We start from the raw sequence: 23,190 nt of genomic DNA, 5'->3' as shown, positions 1-23,190 counted from the left end.
ACCTTTTTTAAAAAACAGGATTGGATTTTTGGTGTCCTAAGAGGTTTGTGCATGTTGTTTGATTAGCTGGTAGCAACAGCTAATTTCCTTTGTTTTCTTTCTCAGTTCTTCCCTGGGGGGAGGGGGATGAATGGGCTTGAGGGAGGAATTCCCAAGTGCTCCTTCCTAGGGTTTTTTGCATTTGGGTGGTGGCAGCGTTTACCAAGCAAAGGTCAGAGAAAAGCTGTAACCTTGGGAGTTTAATACAATTGGCCAGTATTAATTTTTAAAATCCTTGCTGGCCCCCATCTTCTGCACTCGAAGTGCCAGAGTGGGGATTCAGCCTTGACAACTTGCATGAAAGACTTGAAGCTTATGTTGTTCATGAAAATGCAATTTTAAAATCACTTCAATGTTAAGCTCCCCAGATCTGGGATGGTCTCTTTGGTACATGTTTGTTCAGTGCCTCGCACAACGGGGCCCTGGCCTCTCAGTGCTACTGCAGTAATGACAATGGAGTCTCACATCAGTGTCAACATATGAGCATTCAGCAAACACTATAAATGAACACGTATATGTGAGTTCAGACCAACGTGAGAATTGCAAGCCTGGTTACATGGAGGACAGACAAGAGTGTCCATGACCATTGCAGGCTGTTGTGGCCTTGCTTTGCGCTGTTCATGTTTTTCACCTCGGGTGTTGATGATGCACCTTGCTTCAAAGCAGTTAACAGCAACATGACAAGTCTGCTGCCACCTTGCTCTGTTGTGGGCTGTTGTTTCCCAGTGACTGGGATTGGCTGATATGCTTTCATGCATGACTTCAGTGTGTCTATATTGTTTGTACTGGCCACCATGAGAGCCGGTGCCTTCCTGTAGCTGACCAGAAAATATGGCCTTGGGTATTCTTGAGTCTGCCATACAAACGAGATGCCAAGACCAATGCATAGCTGAGCTTTTTTTGAGCATGCTTTGAATGTCAGCCCTCTGACAATAATTGAGTATTTCTTGTCTCACCAATTGACCCTGCAAACAGACCGAAGGTCGTGCATATGGAACTGATCGAGTTTCCTAATATAGCAGCAATATGTTGTCCAGCATGACTGCCTAATAGACGTTTAGCTTAGTGCTTATCTTAACACCCCTGTAATTCCATAAGTGGTGTGACAGCATTCCAAATGCAGAGCTGGCCTTGGCTATGCAATCGGTAATCTTCTCATCAGTTGTGGCATTCTGTGACAACATACTCCTTAGGTAGCAGAACTTCTCCATGGACTGGAGAAGACCATCCTTTATCTTAATAATTGGGTAGACAACTGCATCCCCTGACATGTGTTGGTACATGTAGCAAGGTGCTGGTGCAAAAGCACCTAATTAGCCCCTGCCAAGTCAGCTCCAAGCAAGGGAAGCAGATTGGGGCTAATGGAAAAGGCCTGATGCTGGCCTTAGGATTGGCAACACCTGCTGGCCTGACAAGCCAAGGGCTATAAAGGCTGGGAGGGAGCCAGAAGAGAAGGCTGAGGGGCAGCCAGGGAGCAGTCAGTCAAGGAAGGAAGGAAGGAAGGAAGGAACTAACTAACTAACTAACTAACTAACTAACTAGAGGCCTCCTAACTGAAGGCTGACTCTGTCTGTAAAAGAGGTTGAGTAATCCTGCAAGGCTTGTAAATAGATAGACACTGGTGGTGGGATAACTGTAAGTAAATAAAGACATGGGTGTTGCACAATCCTGAAGCCTCTCTGAGCCTTATTGGGGCAGCAAGCAGGTCCCAGGAAGAGGGGTGGGTCATGGATCCTGTTACAGTACAGTACTTCAGTTTTCTTTAGATTGATTGTGAAGCCAAAGTGATTCACTGTACAAGTAAAGTGATCAGTTATTAATTGAACATCATCAATCGAGTGAGCAACCGGTGCACAGTAATCAGCAAATTAAAGCTCCTTAATGTGTAAATCTGCCACTTTCATGCAAGAACAGAAGCGTTGAAAATTAAACACCTTATAACACTGCAGAGCTGGGTAAATACTCCTCTGTCAGTGTCATGAAATGCATCCATAAGCATAGCCAATAGAAGGATGGAAAAGACTGTGGCAGCCAGCACAGACAACAGTGTTTTGTGCCACTGGTGACCAGAAAGGGGTCTGATATCTCCCCATTTCCCACCACTCTGGCCATCATCCCTTCATGGAAGGATGGAATAACAGAAAGAAACTTTCCAAAGATGAACAAAAAATCGAGCAAGAGGCAGTGCCACAGAATTTCAAGGGCGCCCCCGTTGTCCACCTCTATAAACATAAGGGTGAATGGGCAAACTCTGATAATTACTAGGGCATTTCCCTTCTCTCTGTTGCTGGGGAAATTATTGCACTGGTCATACGGAATTGACTTAACACCTATCTTGTGGGAACCATCATGCCTGGATCTGGACAGGGCACTGTAAATGTGATCTTCACAGCCTGTCAGCGTCAGGAAAAGTGCTGGGAGCAAAACCATGGTCTTTATGTGATGTTCGTCTACTAAGTTAAAGCATTTGTCTCCATAAATCATGGGGGACTCTGGAAAGTTACCGCAATACAAATAAATATATATAAAAATCAATAAAAGCAGACGAAGAGGAAGTTTTCCCACACAGGGCTGTTTTTCCTATGTGCTAATATAAATCCAGGAGTTTACAGCTTATCAAAATGTCTCTCCCATGAAAAGACAAATGGGGTTTGTGAGCTCATAGTCCGAGTTCCCAGAGATGGGCAAGCTGAATGCGTATGGAGCCACATTTGGTACACACATGGTACCAGACGGAGATGATGACATGCAACAAGGGAGGCAGATGCTCCTCTAGGTGACCCCAGGCTGGTAGACATAATATGCAGACTTGACAAAATTATGTAAAGCTGGCAGTTTAAAACATTTTGCAGGTTCTCATATTCTATCAACTCCATGCTGTTTGGCAGCTGGCCTGGCAAGCTTTCAAAATAATTCACAGCAACCAAAGTATATTTTGGATCTTATACACATCCCGCTCCACCATTCATGGTAAAGCCTCTGAAGACGGAACAGTATCAAGTGTGTCACAGGGTTCCATATTGAGGCCCATATTATTTCTTCTTTTCACTAATAAGAGGAGTATGTACATTCAGACATGATCAAATTTGATGATTCCAAAGTTGGTGAAGTAGCGCGAAACTTGCGTTACTCGAGGGGGCTTTTTCACACCCCTAAGCTATGTAAGTTGTATCAGCGTAGGCTGAAGTGTAGACCTGCCCTCAGATATATGCATAGATTCAAAACGGGTGGCATCCAACTGAGTTTGTGCAATTTAGAAACTGCATCTGAAATTCTAACCAATGTTTGTATCTTATGATATCGGATATTGCATGTTGGTATCTGATATTTCTGATCTCATTTAAATATTTTATTTTGTTTGTATTTTTGGTTCAACAGAAGAGGAACTGGCAACCCCACCGTTAGATGGCATCATTCTTCCTGGAGTGACGAGGCAGAGCATCTTGGAGCTGGCACGCAAGTGGGTGGGTGTTTGCCTTGTCCCTCAATAGTAGCAATTTTAACAACCGTGAGATACACTGTTATGAAAATAACTCATTTATTGCATTCAAGTAATGGCTCACAGTTCCACCTGATCCTTTAAACCAAATATGAACTGGGGAAGCATGTTAAAATTAAAAAGTCTTGGCCAAACCACCCAAACACTAGCCTTTGTTCCACAGAGCCACATGCAGTCTGTTTAACTAGTTCCCAATTAGCATTCCCACACAAAAATCTTCATTAACTTTGTGTGAGAGTTGCCAGACCCCATATCCCGTTAATACAATTGGCTTAAAGTAAGGAAATAAGCAATTGTCATTCATCACCCCATCTACATTCTACTCATCAGCTCCTTGTTCCACCACCTATAGCCCATGTGTCTCCACCTTCATTCTGAGCAACCAAGGTGCAGCCTTAAGTCCAGCCATAGATATAATGCACTAGCACCTGTATTCTTTCAGATTCCAAATCTGTACTTGCATACAAGTTCTCATGCACAAAGTACTGTAAGCTCAGCAATGATCAAAGGCATACAGGTCCTCTGTTTTATATCTCATCCAAAAGTTCTGCTGCGGCTGCACAGTGTTCCTGAACACCGTGTTGAGGTTCAGTTCCAAATTTGAGGGGAAAGTGCCACCTAGTGAATTGCCATCATCACATCTTACAGATCTTGGGTTTTTCTTGGAGGTCATTCATCTAACTACTGACCAGGCCTTGCTTAGCCTTATGAGAACTGAAAATTGACTGGCTGCAACTGAGTTCATTAAAAATATCACCTCTGTGATACAATTACGGGTGTCTAATGTAAGGAAAGAATTACGACCTTTAAGAACATATGCTCTGGTTCTGTCTTTCTGATCTCTGGCGCAGGGAGAATTTAAAGTGTCTGAGCGGTACATCACCATGAGTGATCTGACAGCTGCCTTGGAGGAAAACAGAGTGAAGGAGATGTTTGGTGCTGGGACAGCTTGTGTCGTATGCCCTATTTCTAAAATATTATACAAAGGCAAGGTAAGGAAAGTATTTGTGTTTATTTTTTTCTTCCCCAGATAATTACAGCTTGGCATTGTCTGAGGCTCATGCAGGAAGTATCTTATCAGTATATTGCCTCCTATCTTCTTCCCAACTTCCTCTCAAGTTGGGGAAAACTGATTTTTTTTTTCAAAATTCCCCCTCCCTCTTTTTTGTGTTTAATTTGAAATTTCAGAATTTCATTTTTTTTTACCAGCTCTATAGTTGGTTGAAAAGGGGGTGGGGGTGGGGAGAAATTTATTTTAAATTTAAGTCAAAAAATTCATTCATACAAAAAAAATCAAAATTTGAAATTTAATCCAAATTTTGCAATTAGAAGCATTTCAGCCAGCTACGTGATGTGATTTGCAGTCAAATCTTCCTTTAATGGGGAGGCTGTCAGCCAGTCACAGTTCCTCAATTCTGTTCTGCCCATCCCTGGTGTAAATTAAAATGGCAGAGGAGGAGATTTTAAATTCTTCCATCAGCATACAGAGAACATGGCTTTGCTCCACCATGACCACTCCCCTTCCATCCCCTAATAGTCTCCTTCCTAACCCCATCCCATGCCTGACTTAATCCTTCCCCTTATACCAGGCAGCACAGCTCTGTTGGAGAGGACACAGATGGCAGAGCTGGTACAGGAGATGGCATAACTGTTTCTGTCTACTATACACCAGCTGGGAAATTCCTCCTGAACAGGGGGAATTCTGTAGAGCATTTCTCTGTCCTGTTTAAGTTCACTTTGCACTGCTTACATTGCATAAAATGAACCTAGCAGACCAATGAATCCAGCCCAAGGTATATTGATATGTTTCTTTGGGAAGATAGCCAAAAGAACAAATAAAATAACAGTGTAGAAAATGATGTTTCTGACAGATGGACTATATCTATTAATACAATCAGGCTTTTGAGATATGAATGGGAAACATTAAGATGTTGAAAATTATTGTAAATGTAGTTGTTTTAACACCATATACAGTGTAGGTAGTAAACAGAAAGGTGCTTCTTTGAGTTGACTGCCCTCCTCCTCAAGTCTTACTGATTGAGCAAGAAGGTAAGTGTGGTGTCATGATTAGTCCTTGCTTGGACTCCAGTAGCAGCTGGGTTCTATTCCTGGCTCTACTGCCACTCCTTTGGCCAAGTCACTGAGGGGGGCCTAAACCAACTCTCGTTACAGTCAATAGAAGTAGTGCAGTTGACGTGAATGGCAGCTGACCCTTGAGCTTCCTGTGTCTCCTATAAAATGAGTATTAATGATCCTTACTCGCCTGATGGGAGTGGTGTGAGGTTTAATTAATGTTTGTGAAATGCTTTGAGATCCTCAGATTTAAAAGGCATTTTTATATGTATGTACTTGCTGCGGCTGTTATCTGACTGTACATGATGACCTAGGAATTATTCTCATTTTAATTCCATCCTAGAATTTGCACATTCCAACTATGGAGAATGGACCTCAGTTAGCAACCCGCTTCCTGAATCAGCTGACTGATATCCAAGTAAGGGGTTCTCTTCTTTGGTATGATAACATAATGAAAGGGTGAAATAGATTGAATAGTTTTTCTGTTACAGGCTCCAGGAACCAAAATATAGACTTTCTCCCACCTCCCCTGGCACTGAAACCTTGGTAGATTATCAATGGTAAGGGATGGTACAGGAAGATATTTACCCTACATATCACTGAGGGATGCTATTTTCCTCCTCAAAACTTGCCCTTCCTCTTTCATCTTGAAACAGTGATTTTAATACAGGTGTGAAATACAGGAGTGCTTGTAAAAGACTGATGTTTATGTACTTGTCTCATGACATGGGCTAGGATTATAAAAAGTTATACCCGATCATTATCCAGAAACTCCAGTGGCAGCTGTTTCATCTTCCCTTAAAAAAAAATACACAGTCAGATAAAATCTAATATCAACTAAAACTGACTTCCACAAAATAGTACAGCCAATCAATTTTTAAAAATCCCACAAAATGATGTCTTGGATGGTGGAAATGGTATTAGATATTGGCCAGTAACTGCTATCTTGTAGGCTCAATGTCTTTCTGATCATGAAGCCACTACTTGTTCCCAAAGCAGTTCCTCCTCTAGTGGCTTGTTGTATGTTAAGAGGGATCTACCATTTGGCACTTTTATTTGCTCTCAATATCTAGAGAGGCATGTTTTACATCTGTCAGTGCACAAAGACTGTCAGTAGCATTCTGGACATCCTCAAGAAGCTGAGCACCAGTGTCCTCCTTGATTTATTTAGATGTCTTCTCTTTCTCCTGTAGGGGGTGGTGAATGATATATGACCTCTGCATGGATAGAATAGCTGTTACCTTGACAGGTTGCAAGTCACTTCGTTTGAGAGCTAACATTCTCTCCTGCTTACTATGGCAGTAACTCTTTGGCATTCTTCTCATAGTATTTCTTCTGATCTGGGTTGCTATAGTTATTTCATAACTGTCCCAGAGTTAATGGTCTGTGGCTTAAGAAGCACATTAGATGTTGCCACTAAGGTTTTTATCCTCCCGCCGGTGAGCTGCTGAACTGGTGATCCTAATAAAACATTGTGAGATGTGTTGCAATATCTATACTAAATATGGATCCCTTGAATCTATCAGGGCTTTTATATTAAATTTTTAATTACTCTTCTGCAAATCTTTAGTAAGGGCTTCACCTGGTGTGCATGAACTGATACAGCCATCAAAAAATTGTCAGATTGAGTCATTCATTAATTGTGGCCCATTGTCTGCTATTGACTCACCTGGAATCCCCTGGCTAACATACTGAGATTTACAATGTGATATTCAATGTGTTGTACAATAGAGTAGTTAAAAATAAAATAAAATGATTAGCATTCCACTAACCCTTCATTTTTTAAATCAGGTAGTGTGCACCAGCCTTGGACTAGGGACAGTCGGGCAACTTTGGTAGTTTCAGTAGTTCTTTTGGGTTCTTGTTCTTCTATTTATTGCAGGTTTCACACATGCATACTATCATATAGATTCTGTCCCAGCTGCTTTTCACCACCCTGCTGACACAAAGCGGCTAGAAAGTTGTTGAATCTGTGCCCTGCTGGATTCCCCCTCTGTGACAGAAATCTCAGATGGCACAGATCCACCATTGTGGGTCCTAGGCTTGTCTCCAGTTCCCTCATGGACACCACCCAGGGTAGTCTCTACACCTTTTCGAAACAAAGTATTGTTTGATCACAACAGGAGCATAAGAAGGCAAAAAGGGTTTTCAACACAACAAACAGCCTATATGCACGCCTGTCTTACCTAAAGCTTAGGTAGGCCTCGCTTATCCGGACACCCCACCACTGGGGTGGGGAGACAGTTTGCACACCTGCAGTCTCTGCATCCCTGTCACCTGAGCTTCAGGGACTCAGGTTTTTATCCACTACAAAATTTTGTTTATTTTTTGCCTGGGTTTCCCCTCTCCTCTGCCAAGGCAAGGGTGTCGAACCCAGCATGGTCTGAGATAAACTTCAGAGGCAGTAACACCTGCTTTGTCCCTTGAAGTATTGGTGGCTATCAGGTGGGCTTCTCCATTTTCCTGTTTACCTGCAAACTAACCCATGCTAAAAATAACCCTTAATAATCATATAGCAAACAACACAATAATAATCAAAGTGGCAGATGGAACACATAATGCTGATAAACTATCACAGGCAGCTCCCATTTCACGGGGATCATTTACATTCTGATTCCCCCTCAAATCTCCCCATTTAATTTCAGTGGAATACAGTACTGTTTGCTGTGCTCTGCTAAGCAGCTTCCACATTCCACCATGGAGGTGTGGAGCATTTCTGTGTTAGAGGAAATGATTCCCATATATTTGTATTTAGCATGTAAAGGGCTTGTGTGTTCTTCTGCATAAAGATGCTGTATGAATTAGGCCCATTTGTCATAGTGGTCTCTATATGAGGAGCTGGACTGAGACTACTAATTCATTTTGTGTATGCCAACTGACAGTGATTAGATGATAGGCACTTTCAGTTCCAACGGTGAGTGCTGCATTTGAACCAGTAACCTAGAGGTGAATCGCTCCGTATCCAATTACTAATCACCGCTGGCATCCAGTTCCCTTGTGTGCAATACATGCTAGTTCAACATTTTCAGATTTCTTTGATTATTTTGCACCCAGATCTGTTTTCCTGCCATTTACTGTTTTTTGTAATCCACAATCCTCCATGTGCAACAGGATTTACTTGGATTTGAACAGCTGTTCAGTGAGAAGTAGCACTAGAATGACTAATTAGAACTCTGTGGGCAGAACTGATTACATTTCTCACGGCAGTAGCAAGAGACGGGAACACTGCAATATGTGTTTACACTTGTGTCACTGAACGGAAATTGTGATCACTAAAGATCCATAGAGATTTTAGATGAAATAATTTACTCTGTGTATAGTACTGGTGTGGTTATGAATGCATCAATCACAGAATACTGTGTTCTTTAACAGCTTGAGTTAGAGGATTTAAAGATGAGGTTCTCTCTGGGAATTGCACTGCCTCTGAAATGCCAATCAATGCTGGCAATCTCCTTCCCTAAATAAAAAGCCCTGAATGTTTTGGCTAATATGGCCAGTGGTCCTAAATATTGTAGATTATTTATGGCTTTCTTCATGATGATTTGTATTTTTAAGGAGGATGCAGTGAAAGCTTGTTTATTTTTAAAGTGTAGATCGGAAAGCAATTTGGGTGGGATAGGTGAACAGTTTCAGGTGAAATTATTATTTGTATTAGGGTAGAATTTAAAGGACATGATCAATATCAGGGCCCCATTTTGCTAGGCACTGTACAAATATATAATAATAAGAGACAGTCCTGCTACTCTAAATAGGCAAGCCTGAGAAAATAGTGGTAGAGAGGGTTGGCTAGAGACGTAAGTATTGTTATCCCCATTTTACAGATCAGAACCTGAGGAGCAGAGATTGAGTGATTTGCCCAGGTTACACAGGAAGTCTGTGGCCAATCCAGAAATAGAATCTCATCTACTTAGTCCCAATATAGTGTCTTAACTGCACAACCATCCTTCCTTTCTAAAATCTGAGAATGAACACAAACCTTTGGCAAAAAAAATGAATCCATACTGACCCTTTCAGGGAATTTATGGGAGTCTGGATTGTGATTTCAGTTTTATGCACCTCTGCATTTCTTGGTTCTGAACAGGGTGAGACACTGAAGTCTGATCTTACAAAAAGAAGCAGGAGGTACTGGAAGTCTCACAAGAGAGCTTGTTTTCATGAGATATCCTGCCCATTTTTGCAGTTTCTGGAGGTTCAGATAAATTCCCAAGTTTTTTGAGTTTCACTCAGTTACTTGACAGGTGAATTAATAGCAGTAGTTATCCTAATTAGCAGAGTAAACGTCAGCATAAAGAACTCACCTCTTTTAATGGAAACTGCTGATGCAGCCTCTGCTCAGTACAGCTTGGGTGGATGTGAAGGGAGACAGGAGCTTTTATGGTGCCTCATTGCCCAGTGCTTGAGCCAGGCCAATTTCTAGTGTGAATCAGAGGAGCCTCACAGCTGCTGTGACTTATACCAACTGCCTAGGACCCCCAAGGGGCTGTTCCAATAGTAAAGGATCACTAGGGTTAGAGCCAACTCCCTTTTCTCCAGTTTCTACATTACAGCGTCTCTTTTCTACTCAGGGATTAGCCCATGCTGGGGGAATCTTGCACTGTTTGGTTAAACTGGCATTTGGTTGCTTTGCAATGCCAGGGAAGCATGAAGCACCCATGGTAGGGAAAAGGAACTGGCCTGTAAATGTCATGAATGGAACCCTGCTTTTCGAGCATGGTGTAACACATTCTGTGAGCTGCACTGCAAATCTCTGTCCAGTGATAGCAGAATTAGCAACAAGGAGAGGAAATATCCCCAAGGACTGTTAGAAGACATTGTGGTGTTGTGTTGTACAGACAGCTGTTCAGCCACTAGCCTTCAAAGGCAGCCCTCCCAAATGCTGTTTCTTCAAGTGAACACAGTAACAAGCCAAGAGCTTTTCCTCTTCTTGGGAATTCATCTTTTAGATTGCTCTTCTGCCCTAAGGTTTTTCTCATATGGTCTCCATGCTTCCACACTCCATTTCAGTGAGTATACTGGGCTACTAAAGATGTATAGACTACAGTGCTTTCCGTATGCCGCTGCCCTCAGCTCTCTGTCATCTTAGTCTGACCCACAGGTGAAGTCTAGAGATAATCTGAATCCCAGTCCAGTGCTTTTGAGTCAGGAGATCTGGGTTCCATTCCTGGGTCTGCCACAGTTCCCTGTATGACTTTGGGCAAATTATTTCATTACTATGCTGCCTCTTTTATCTGTAAAGCAAGGATACTAATTCCCTCGTTTGTCTGTCTGTTTCGATTGTAGACTCCTCACGGCAAGGACTGTCTCATACTATGTATACGTACAGCACCTAGCACAGTGGGACTTGATGTCAGGGCTTTTAGGTGCTATTGTAATATAAGTAATAATTGAGTAGACATGACCGATATTTGAGATTAGACTTTACCTCCACCTGCCCCTTAACCACAATCCCACATCATTTACTGATTTGCCATCTCTCTACTCTTACCGCTGTTTCTCTCACTGTAACAGGGCTTTACCTTCACCTTCGTGGTACACGTGACTCGCTAGTTAAAAGCCAAAGTCCTCACCTTCCAAAGATAAACAAAAGTCCAAACCCAAAACAATGTTCAGCCCTCCTGGGCTCGAATAGTCTTTTTCTTGGCCCTTCCCAGGGCTAATTTGTATAGCAATAGTCCTTTCTCCACCCAGGTCCGCCATGGTCTCCCTCAGTGTTTATGTAGAAGTTGAAAGGTAACTTCCTTCCACCCTCTGTGGCCAGACAGTCACAAATGGCCCTTCCAGCCCACTCTGGACTCTGAACAATTCCTTGTCCCATTGTTGCAGAGAGTTTCCATGCCCTCTCTCAGGAGGATCCAGTGCTCCATCTACTACTAACCTGTGTCCACATATAATTTACCTAAATGAATGAGCTGTGTCTGATTACAGGGTTTGTGACCGAGAGCCTTAGAACTGTTTACCTTCAGTTTAAGATCAAATGCAGTGTCAGTGTAATAGCTAACTGTCCTCTGCCCTGGGACTGTCTTGAAGAGACAGATGGTAGGGCTTTTTCATCCCTGCCTTCTGTAACCCTGTTTATTACACAGTGAGAGCAGACTCATTCTTCATCCACAGTAGATCTGTTTTATTTGGTTTACTATGTTGGTGTAACATCTTCTCTAATTTTACTCTGTGGTATTTGTGGTTAGATTTATTTCAGGTTTAATAAAAAAAGATGTAATAAAAAGCTACTTTTTAAAAAAAGGGAAAATAGACGCAATTGCATACTGGGGCCTGAGCAGGGGCTGCACATGTGAGCAGATTAGTAAAATGGCCACAGAGAATAGTTGCGGAACTTTTAACACAGGTTGTATTAAATGCATAGACACCTCCATCAAAGCAGGACTGGTCTGCTTTATATCATCTCACAGGAGAGTATCTTCACCCCTTCACAGCCTACTCACGTAGAGATGGATAAAGTGTCAAACTGCCTTCAGCTTTGTTTAAAACACAGACTGAAGCTAAGGAATAAAACCACAAATAATCTGTTTTATGGGGGGCAGCTATGGCAGTGGAAAGGAGCTTTGAAGTGGGTGTAAGTTATAATTACTCCTCCCTACAGGTCCCTTTACCCTGCCAGAGTGGTGGAAAAGGGCCTTAGAGTGAACAAGAATCAGGTCCTGGGAAAATTTTGTTGGTGCAGAGTTACCTTTATTTCCTGAAATATGTTCTTTGTTTTTGTTTCAGTATGGAAGAGAAGACAGCGAATGGACACTCCTGGTGTCATGAATGCAGAGTGGCGGGGATCAGACCTTCTGTACTCTACCCGACAGGCCAAACCATTACACCAGAACAATCGCCGATTTTCTGTAGCTGCCTGTTTAGAGCTGTGCGTAGGGTAGTCAGTGTTCTCCCTTTCCTCCCCAGGGTGATTGTTTCCACATACCAGGGAATGTGAACACAATCATTATGATTGATACCATAGTCTTGCTAATAGAAGCCTATCTTCTTGTTAGAGGTGCTAGATGTAAGCAATAGAACTGTCCCAACTGTTTTCTTTGTGCCTCCTTGTGTCTTATGTACAGTCCAAAAACTTGTCAAATACTCTTCAACTGCTCTTCAGTGTAAGCCACGGTGTTTTTTCAACTGCCACCACTACCGGAGCAGACTGCCATATAAAAAAAGTTGCCCATTACTTAGGAGAACAGTTACTATCCTTTAGTCCTATTTCATTTGCATCCTCAGGCAATGGATTGTTTTTCTCTGTTACTCCACTTGTGTGGGAGGTTCCTCGCTGCATTCCCAGAGCCCTGAGGAGCCCCTGTTTTTTATTCTGCCAACATCATACCCTCACCTTTTAGGCCCCAAGTCAGAGCAACCGCTCCTTTAGAATGATGATGAATTGGGGGAAATCCCTTCAGAGCCCAGCAACAGCACTCCTAAATCAGCTTACAAGAGCTAGTAGTGATCTTTCCCCACCCAAGGCTTTACAGTGCTCCCTGGCCTGGCTGGCCCACTCGTTTCTTAATATGATCTTTCTATTTTTCTGAAGAGGCCATGGCTTTCCAGTATGGGTTCTCCTACATCTTCCCCTGCTTGCCAGTGGAAAGTGCTCAGTGCAGGAGAACAGAGGGATTTCGTTCACCCTTTGTCATTCTGCACTACCATGTTCCCTTACCTCTTCATACACCACTTGACTCAAGATACACTCTCTTGTTGCTATTTGGAAGCAGATACAGAGCTGTTAGCTCGCAATTAGGAAAATTAATAACTTCTGCACCTTTTCTTTAATCCTTAAATATGCCACCATCCATATAAGCTTTCTCATCTATGCGCACACTTTTCTCAACTAGTTTTAAGATGTCTCTTGCCAAAAAGGAACTACAGTATTCTGTAGCAATACTCCAAAATGCTAGGGGCCTGCTTCTTCTGTTACTCTGGCATATAACTGATGTAACTTCATAGCTGTCAATGGAGTTACACCTGCATAAAATCAAATCCTACATTTTACACTAGCCATACAGCAGTATTTTGGGAACTAACTAGTATTTTTTTAATAAGGGGGGAAGAGTTTCTCTCCCACACTTTCTAACAGACCCCACCTCTAACTAGCAATTGCTAACACAATGTAAAATATACTAAGCATCATCTCTAATGGGCAGCCCCCTGTTTTAAGCCACCACTTAAAATTATCCACAGGGGTTTCTTGTACAATATTTGGTCAAACATTAACCCTCAGTCTCTACTAGGCCATCATTTTCTGCTGGTCCCATGAGTGGTGAGTTAGACACATCTTTCTGTAGTCTCTTCTGATACCTTATTGAAGAACAGTTGAAGGTTACCAGTGACAATTGTTCAGAGTGAGTTGTTGGACAGTGTTCTATTTAGACTATACCTACAAGCACAAAATGCTATTTCATTTATGGTAGCAGTAGTACTCTGCTCTCTGTTCTCTGTTCAGTTTCTTGCGATGTATCATAGGCCACTGTTAGTTTGTTGGTTTTTGTTGGTTTGTTATTCATCTACTGGAAAAATTAACATGGGGGACACATTGAGATATGATGTGGGGTAAAAGCGTTTTTCCAACAAGGCAAGTACCACAACTGGAGTGCCTTTGACTAGAGTGTGTGTCACAGAACTCATACAAGGTTACATCATGAGTGAGACTAAATGGCTTCCTATTGCTGGACTGTAACCTGTTCCCTCACGTTTAGCTTAGATAATTGTCTTTGATAGCAAAAGTCTAGGTGGTTCGGTTTAACGAGATGCCTGGGGAATTGGATGTGCTACTCCCATACTTGAGATATCAATAGTATTAAAAGAAGTTGCAAATCAAATTCCCCATGGACAGTGCTGACAGTAATCTACTCACAAGTCAGAGTGAAGAAATGAAGACCAGTTACAATGATTGATTTAGAGTGGTTGACTCCTTAAAGAGGTGAGTGAAACTGTTCTTAAATCAGACTACAATAATTTTAAGTGGGGCTCGACATTGGCCTGTACTTGGGGTGGTCTACACTGACTTTTGGGGAGACCTGAGTTAGACCTCCTGTCTTACCTCTTCACCTCTTATACTGCTGGAGACCTCAAAAGTGCAAGGGCTAACAGAGGACAAAATTGGAAGGTCCACAAAAATCTGAGCTATTTCCTAGAGAAAAAGTGAAACCATGTGGAGCGCTCCCAGTCAGCTGGTGTCACCTCTGTGAATACTTTTGCTCCCTCTTAATGAATTCAAACAGCCTTGATTATTTTCATTCAGGCTCTGGGTGAATAGGTTCCAGGTTTTAAACATTATATACTAAATAAACCAGCAGAGTATTTTGATCTTGCATGACAATCCTGTGTGGAAATACATAGCCTGTGTTCTGCATCTGTATTATTTTATCCTTTTATCATAAAATTCCAAGAAATAACATTTGTAAATAACAGTGAGCACTTGAGAGATACTGTGTTCTCCTTATTTTAGCCCATAAAGTTTAGGAAGGAACCATGCTATTCCCTGAGCTGATAGATTGTAAAAGAACATCTGCACATCTCTTTTCCATGAGCGCTATTTGTTTAATTGTAGCAGATTAACATAGAAAGGCTATGGTACATCATAACTAGGCAATTATCCATTCTTCATCACTTAGTTATGGTTACACTAATTGATCATTTAAGAAATAAGATAGTCTAACATTAGGAACATTTGAGGCTGTTCAGAAAAGATCAACAAATTAATAATTGTGTGATATTTGCATAATTGGCTGCAATTATTTAATGTTTAATTGGGTTGATCAAATGCGATTCAGCCTCTCACATGTGTATGCTTTACAAACAGTGGTACTTTAAAATGATAATGATGAACTATAATTTTTGCAAGTTCTTTCTTTCCCCCACTTCATTCTTTGATTATTATTTTCAGCCTTGAGCATGTTCCTAATTTTCAGTTTAGTTTCAGCTATTCTTCTGTCGGGAAAAAAGTCCTAAAAATGAGATCCCATTTCAGAGGTCCACAAAAACTAGTGTTTTATACAAACCTTGATGATGCAGGAGTTGTGGAATTAGCAGCTGTCACTGCATTGCCATATTCGTAATAGCAGTTCAGGGTAAATACACCCAGGGGTAACAATTATTTATTCTGGTGAGAACTCTGGCAAAGGATCCTCAGGGTAGAAAGTCCATCCAGAGGAGGTTGTGGCAGCACAAAGCAAAAGTAATTTCCTTGCCCGGGGAGTTAGGAGGGCAGCAAGGACCAAAAAATGGGAGATGTTGGCCAGGGGGACATGGCCATTGGATGTTCTCACTCAATATAATCTTCAACAGCGTCCATGAGAAGGATTCCCAGAAAACCCCAGCCATAAGCTAAGTCTGCCCACATCCCCGAGCAGAAATCCCTGAGGGACCGCAGTGGCAATACCACCTGCCCTTTTTCTGGATGAATCACCACTGGAGTGCAGGGAGATATAATTGAACCTTCCCTGCCTAAGTGCTGGTGATTCTCTTGTCCTTATTCTATATTACACCTGGAGAATGGCAATCTGAAAAATAGGGCATTTGAAAGGTAAGGGTTCAGCATGTGCTGGTGGGAATGGACACACAATAGGGTGTGTCCACACTTCAAGTTAGAGGTGCAATTCCCAGATTGAGGAGACATACCCATGCTAGCACTGATAGAGCTAGCATGCTAAAAACAGAGTGTAAGCCGCGATGGTGGGAGCAGCAGGAGGGGCTAGCCATCCGAACAGAGGCCCAGGGTCTTAGAAGGGATTGTACACAGGGAAGCTAGCTCCTTAAACTACTACAGCTGCGCTTCTGTTTTTAGCATGCTAGCTCAGTCAGAATTAGTGTGGGTATGTCTCATTGAGCTGCGAGTCGCACCTTCAGCTTGATGTGCAGACATACCGATATGTGAACCATCCCTCGTGTCCAAGCGACTGGTAGTGGGCAAGGCAGAAGGGGCAGTTGAGAGCTATTTCACAGACCCATCACCAGTGGGGAAGGAGAGGAGGGACTCTTGTCCAGTGTTATCTATAGAGCAACCTATGTAATCTCCTCAGATCACTTAGCCCCTTTCCTTTGCTTCAGTATGTAACAATGCAACGTCCTAGAGCAAATGTTGCAATGCCCTGTCAGAGCATGACACAGTGATTGATCTTCCAGGCCTCGCTCAGACTCCTTTCACCTCTTCATGACCCTGCATATAGTGCACAGAGGAGACAGGCCCAATAATGAGAGAAAAGCAGCATGCAGGTGTGTGTACTTGTATCACAGTGTAGGTCTATGCTGCAATAAAAAAACTACAGCAAGTCTCAGAGCTGGGGCCAACTGACTTGGGCATGTGCTCCAGGGCTAAAAATAGCAGTGCAGATGATTGGACTGGAGCCTGGGACCCTCCCCTGTCACCAGGTTACAGAGCCCAAGCTCTAGCCCAAACCCAAACTTCTATACTGCTGTTTTTAGCTGAAAACGCAAGCCCCATGAGCCGAAGTCAGCTGACCCAGGCTCTGAGACTTGTTGCTGTGGGTCTTTTATTGCAGTGTAGGCACACCGGCATTCCAGATACCTAAAGCAGGGCTAATACTGAAGACTTACCCAGAGATGGGGTGGGTTCTCCATCACTTGGAATCTTTAACTCAAGATTGGAGGTGTCTTTCTAGAAAATATGCTGTAGCTCTGCCAGAGGTTATGGACTTGATGCAGAGTTTACTGGATGAGCTACAGCCTATGCTGTGTAGGAGGTCAGACTAGATGATCATAACGGTTCTTTTTGGCCTTAAAAATCTATTTGTAAGAAGTTTGTATTTATAGCTCCCCTGGGCAGTCAGTGTCTGTGCTTTCAGTCATCGCCTGGGTCTTTCTCCCCCTCACCTATTTTGCAAGTAATGTTGGTACAGGTAGGTGCCAGCTTTTTCCTTTCCCTGGGGTGCTCAACCCCTGCTTAGGGCACAGGCCCTACCCCCACTCCACCCCTTCCCCCACACCTCTGCCCAGTCCCTGCTCCTCTCCCCCCTGCGCTTCCTGCATGCCGCAGAACAGCTGCTCACAGGAGGCGCTGTGAGGGAGGGGGAGGAGTAGATTGGCGGAGCTGCCTGCAGGTGGGAGATTCTGAAGGGAGGAGGAGAAGTTAATCGGCAGGGCTGCCAGTGGGTGGGAGGCACTGGGGGGAGGGAAGAACTGGCTGCTGGTGAGTGTTAAGCATCTGCTAATATTTTTCCATGGGTACTCCGTGGGGCTAAATTTTAGCACAGTCAGTAACTCATATTAATGGGGCCTTTGCAGTTAATTCCCTATGGTGCTGGAAAGGCAATTTCTTTCGCGCTGAAACAGATTTCTGGTCAAAGAGTGTGGAAGTCATTAAAGAGCAGCAGAATGAGGAAAAAGGTGATGGGCTTTTATCTGCACAATACATTTTATTGCAGGTGTTTTACTCATCCCAGTCTGGAAACCTCTTCTTCCAAAATACTTTTATGAAAACTTTTAAACCTCTATTTCCTTACAAATGGTCAGCCTCTAGACAAGAACATGCAGGGCATTCCATTAATTCAAATTCTATTAAATATAATGAACAAAAACATCTTTAGTCTAAAGTGTAAGTCTGGGCTCTCATGGCCTTCATGAAATGCAAAATATACCTCTGAATTCTGATTTCTTTCCATGTATTTAACCAAATTATAACTGAAAGCTGAGTAGGCTATTAATACCTGGAGCATAACACAAAACCCTAGCCAAAAACTTTTTACCCTGAGTTCTTTGATTCCATTTGCAAAATGGGCCACATATTAGAAAGGATGGGAGTCTGAGCAAAGGCTGAGGAGCCACATACTCCAGAGTTTCAGTTCTGGCTCTGACATTAAGTCTGCAATCATGGGCAAGTCATCTAGCCTCTTTTTGACTCCACTTGCCCACCTGCAAAATGGAAATAGTGCAACCTAACTGATTGGTGGTGTGATCTCATATTTTTGGCTTGGGGGGCATGGGAGAAATCTTAAAAAGTCTGCCTTGTTATGAGCACAGAAGCTGGGAGCTAGGAAGACATTTCCTCATATAGGAAGGTTATCCCGTAACTGCATTCATAAAGGAACATGAGTATTAGAATCGTCCTACCTATTCCTTTATTAAACATGGTGTTTATTAGCCTAGGTTCCAATATATTTTCCCTGACCAGGATGGAAAAATCTGACAACTGTATTAGCCAAACCATGCTATAGGTGTCCCCAATTGCACAGATGGGGACTTGATTGTCCATTGTCCTTGTGCAGTCATTTACACCAGTGCAAAGTAGGTGGAAAAATGCTACCAAATCAGACAGGTCATGCTTTTTGGTCTGTGGCACAATTGCAAAAGTCATTTCTCAGACACAAAAAAACCCAGAAAACCCTCTGCCCCCATGGGCTAGAGAACCATGCTAGTACCTTACTAGCACCAATCATGTTGAAACACTCTGCTGGTGCCAGTGTGGATAGACCCATGTGACTCTCCTTTAATCTGAAGGAAGACCTGTGTTGAAATACACAAAATAAATCCCCCCACCAAAAAAAGAAAGAATAGAAAGAATCAATGTTTTGGGGGATATATTTATTCTGGGTTTGCTCATTTAAAAAATTGTGATTTTAAAAACCAGACACTATCAGTCATTTTTTACCTGAATTATTAAGGCCAAGATATTAAAATTGGGCCCTAACAGTCAATGGGAGCTGCTGGGTGCTAAGCACTTATGAAAATTTGGCCATTTTTTCAGGAGTCCAGATAAAGATTCAGGAGTCTAACTTTAGGTTTTGGAAGTTATGTTGCCTAAATGTTTAGAATTGCTGGCTGGGTGAGGTTATTGTAAGAAAAGAGACTAAGACTTTGAAGAAGAAAGTAACCATGATTTACAAATGCCTGTACAATTCTTTGTAATAACCCCCATGGGGAATCACTTATGTTAATGACCAACTATGTCTTTGGAAAAATATTAAGTAAAATATGTTCTCTTTCCATCCATACAATAGTTAGTCCTCTTGGTACATTTAAGTCTGTTTTAGAACTTGATCCTGCCAGGTGCTTAGCAGTGGACTTAAGTGGGAGCTGATGGTGCTCAGCAGCTATCGGAGATACTTGCCATCCAGCAGGATCAGACACACTGAAGGCGTCGTCAGATCTAGTACATCTGGCGTAACTGTAAAAGTGATTGAGATAAGAAAAGAGGAGCCTCTGATAACTTTCTGTACAGGAATATTTACAAACTTTTGGTTTTCTTTTTAAAATATACATGGATTTTAAAATAATTTGGTTTAATTTTTTTTTTAAATTCCCCAGCAACCCCAAACCCACCCATAATCTTTAAGAAGTTTCCAGAAGAAAAGCAAGCAATGGCTGTGACACTTTCTTAGGGTACCCAGGACTCTGAGTCACATTGTTACCCTGCTGCATCCAGCATGAGGAAGTCTTTCTTATGGTAGCTGGCTCTCAGCTCCCTGTCACTGCCAGCCCTTCAGCCATTCAAACACTCTCCTCTGGGCTCTGCTGGCCCTTACTTTGCCTTGCAGGTTAACAATAGGTACATCCCAGTCCCTGAGCCACTCCAAAAGCATCCTCCTGATAGTGTCCAGCCCCTGTCACGGGACACTCTGTAATTACGAGGATTGCAACTCCCAAGGGAATAGAACACAAGTACCAGCTTGTTTGATTCAACTGAGTACAAGCTCCAATCCAAGAGCACAGCACTGTAATCTATTAATACTCAAAACAAATATAAATTTATTAATAAAGGTAGAGATTTAAGAGATAGCGAGGAACGGTAATAAGAGCCAAAGGTTACAAATAAAAGTATAACACACGTCTGCTAGATTAAAACTTAACTGTAGTCTAAAATAGTCTCTCACCTCAGCTTTTTCTGCAGAGTTGCTGGTTTCAGTCAAGCCAGGATCCAAAACATTCATGAATCACACACCCCCGCCTTCCCCTCCACCAAGGGTGTTCCTCAGTGACGTGGATAACATAGGGGTCCTTTTTCCTTTCTCTTATACCTCAAAGTTGGTCTTTGCCCTCCTGAGACAAGACAACCCCCGGTGGTTCTAGTCTTTGGTGTCACCCCATGTTGCCGTCACATCCTCGAGTTTATTTAGAATACGAATGTAGCTCCTATTGTGTTTGGCTTCCAATGATTTTCAGTCAATACTAAGTGCTAGCGGGAGGTGCCAGGGTAAAGCCTTCTGTCCCCAGGACAGGTACAGCAAGGGCAGTGACAGAATAACCTTCTCCTGCAGTGCTCCACCGCAGTACGTCAGTCTTGTTCTGGGGTCCGCATAGTATTTCTAGGCCCATTCGGCTCTGAGAACAAGACTGTCAATTAGTGCCAAATGTTGGAGTGATGATTTACGATGTGACCCGCTATTTGGGAAAGTGCTGATCACAAGCTGAAGTGCTCAAAGGTATGCACATGCTTTCCTGAATCAGAGCCTGACACCTTAACTGAGACCAGCAACTCACTTCATATAGGCCACCAAACAGAGTCAGGTGCTAGAGTCAAGCCAACCCTCGAAGAGGAAAGGTTCCATATCTTTTTCAAATCCCACGCCCACAAAACCTTTCTGTTATCTAACATGCCAGCAGCTGGCGAGGGCTCATGATAAGGGGAGAATTAGATAATTGTTAACTATGGTCATCCCTTAATTTAAGATGGTGCCAAGAAATTAATCTCTTTCCTCTCCAGCTTTCACATCCTAGTGGGATTGCCTGGGCTGCTGCCGTATAAATTGACTGGATATTGAAGGGTCTTTATCATGATGAGCAGTAATAGGGGTTTTATATGAAGCTATGTTAAAGCATTTTCATTAGCGTGGTAAGTTTGGGTCGATGAATGCCTCAGTCAAATCAGTTTCTGAATTGGTTATTAATGTACGATAGAAATAGGTGGAATTCTGGCGTTTTAAGTTGGAGAAATTGTCAACTTAAACAGGGAGAAATAAACCCCTCTGAAGAGTCTCTGCTTTCATAAATGTTCAAGTTAACAGGATATTTTACCAAGAGCCAAGCATATAAAAGTATTAAGGGAACAGATGTGTGGGGGGAAAATATTGGGTAAAGGAAACTCTACCTCATCCTTCTTTAAAGGTTTCGTAGAAGCACAATTAAACACTCCTCATGGCATTGTTATACACAAACCATCTGGCATGAAAGAAACACTTTATATTTGTATGTCTAAACTTCCTGTTATAACTGTATTTTGCTGGCAATAGAAGCAGTCTATATCGTTTGCAGTTTCCTCATCAGATCTGTAATTATGCAGTGTTTCTGGTTTCAATAAAGGGATTTAATGGCCCCCTGTCTGTGGCATGTTATGAAATCTGCACTGTCAAGTACATCTAATATGGCATAATTACCACATGTATGTATAAAATTTAATCGTGAAAGCTGAATTTAAACAAAATATTTTACCAAATTAGACCAATGGGAACGCCCACAGTGCTGAGGAGCAAATTGTGTCGTAAAAAGCCTAAATTCTGGTTGTGCCTTCAGTTACCCATTGAAGTGAAGGGGCATGACATCCAAGGAAATGGGTGAAGAATTGGGCCCTAAGAATATCAGACATGCATCGTTCTAGCCAAACCTGGATGCAGAGATACTTATGTCATTCAGGTAAAACCTGTTGGGCAAATGAAGCAGTTAAACTGACTGGCTACTAACCACATTGTCAGGAAACAGCTTTTAACAGCACATCAGAACTTTGCAGCAGTGATTAAAGGAAGCCATTATTATCAGGAAAAAGAAAAGAAGTACTTGTGGCAACTTAGAGACTAACCAATTTATTTGAGCATAAGCTTTCGTGAGCTACAGCTCACTTCATCAGATGCATACTGTGGAAAATACAGATGTTTTTATAAACACAGACCATGAAAAAATGGGTGTTTATCACTACAAAAGGTTTTCTCTCCCGCCACCCCACTCTCCTGCTGGTAATAACTTATCTAAAGTGATCACTCTCCTTACAATGTGTATGATAATCAAGGTGGGCCATGTCCAGCACAAATCCAGGATTTAACAAGAACGTCTAAGGAACATTGGGGGGGAGGGGGAGGAATAAACAAGGGGAAATAGGTTACTTTTTATAATGAATCAACCATTCCCAGTCTCTATTCAACCTAAGTTAATTGTATCCAATTTGCAAATTAATTCCAATTCAGCAATCTCTCTTTGGAGTCTGTTTCTGAAGTCTTTCTGTTGTAATATCGCAACTTTCATGTCTGTAATCGCGATAATGTCACGGCTAACCTGGTGGCTGAACTTTGTGACTTTGTCCTTACCCATAACTATTTTACATTTGGGGACAATATATACCTTCAAATCAGCGGCACTGCTATGGGTACCCGCATGGCCCCACAGTATGCCAACATTTTTATGGCTGACTTAGAACAACGATTCCTCAGCTCTCGTCCCCTAACGCCCCTACTCTACTTGTGCTATATTGATGACCTCTTCATCATCTGGACCCATGGAAAAGAAGCTGTTGAGGAATTCCACCATGATTTCAACAATTTCCATCCCACCATCAACCTCAGCCTGGTCCAGTCCACACAAGAAATCCACTTCCTGGACACTACAGTGCTAATAAACAATAGCCACAAAAACACCACCCTATA

The 23,190-nt window shown here is 42.3% G+C and overlaps 1 protein-coding gene across 5 annotated transcripts in view; it reads left to right on the top strand.

Moving 5' to 3' along the window:
• Positions 1-21,871, top strand: part of BCAT1 (branched chain amino acid transaminase 1) — a 113,912-nt gene extending 92,041 nt beyond the window's left edge. For all 5 annotated transcript variants that reach the window (XM_048827037.2, XM_048827010.2, XM_048827017.2 and 2 more), the window contains 4 exons: positions 3,418-3,503; positions 4,390-4,530; positions 5,955-6,029; positions 12,335-21,871. In XM_048827037.2, coding sequence (XP_048682994.1) covers positions 3,418-3,503; positions 4,390-4,530; positions 5,955-6,029; positions 12,335-12,376 — 344 coding nt within the window. In that variant the 3' untranslated portion in view covers positions 12,377-21,871. The remainder of the gene's footprint in view (positions 1-3,417; positions 3,504-4,389; positions 4,531-5,954; positions 6,030-12,334) is intronic.
• Positions 21,872-23,190: the final 1,319 nt, after the last annotated feature.

Source organism: Caretta caretta, chromosome 1, assembly GCF_965140235.1.
Source record: "Caretta caretta isolate rCarCar2 chromosome 1, rCarCar1.hap1, whole genome shotgun sequence".
Classification (NCBI taxonomy): Eukaryota; Metazoa; Chordata; order Testudines; family Cheloniidae; genus Caretta; species Caretta caretta.
The sequence above is the reverse complement of the archived record's forward strand: the minus strand, read 5'-3'. Positions and strand labels throughout refer to the sequence as shown.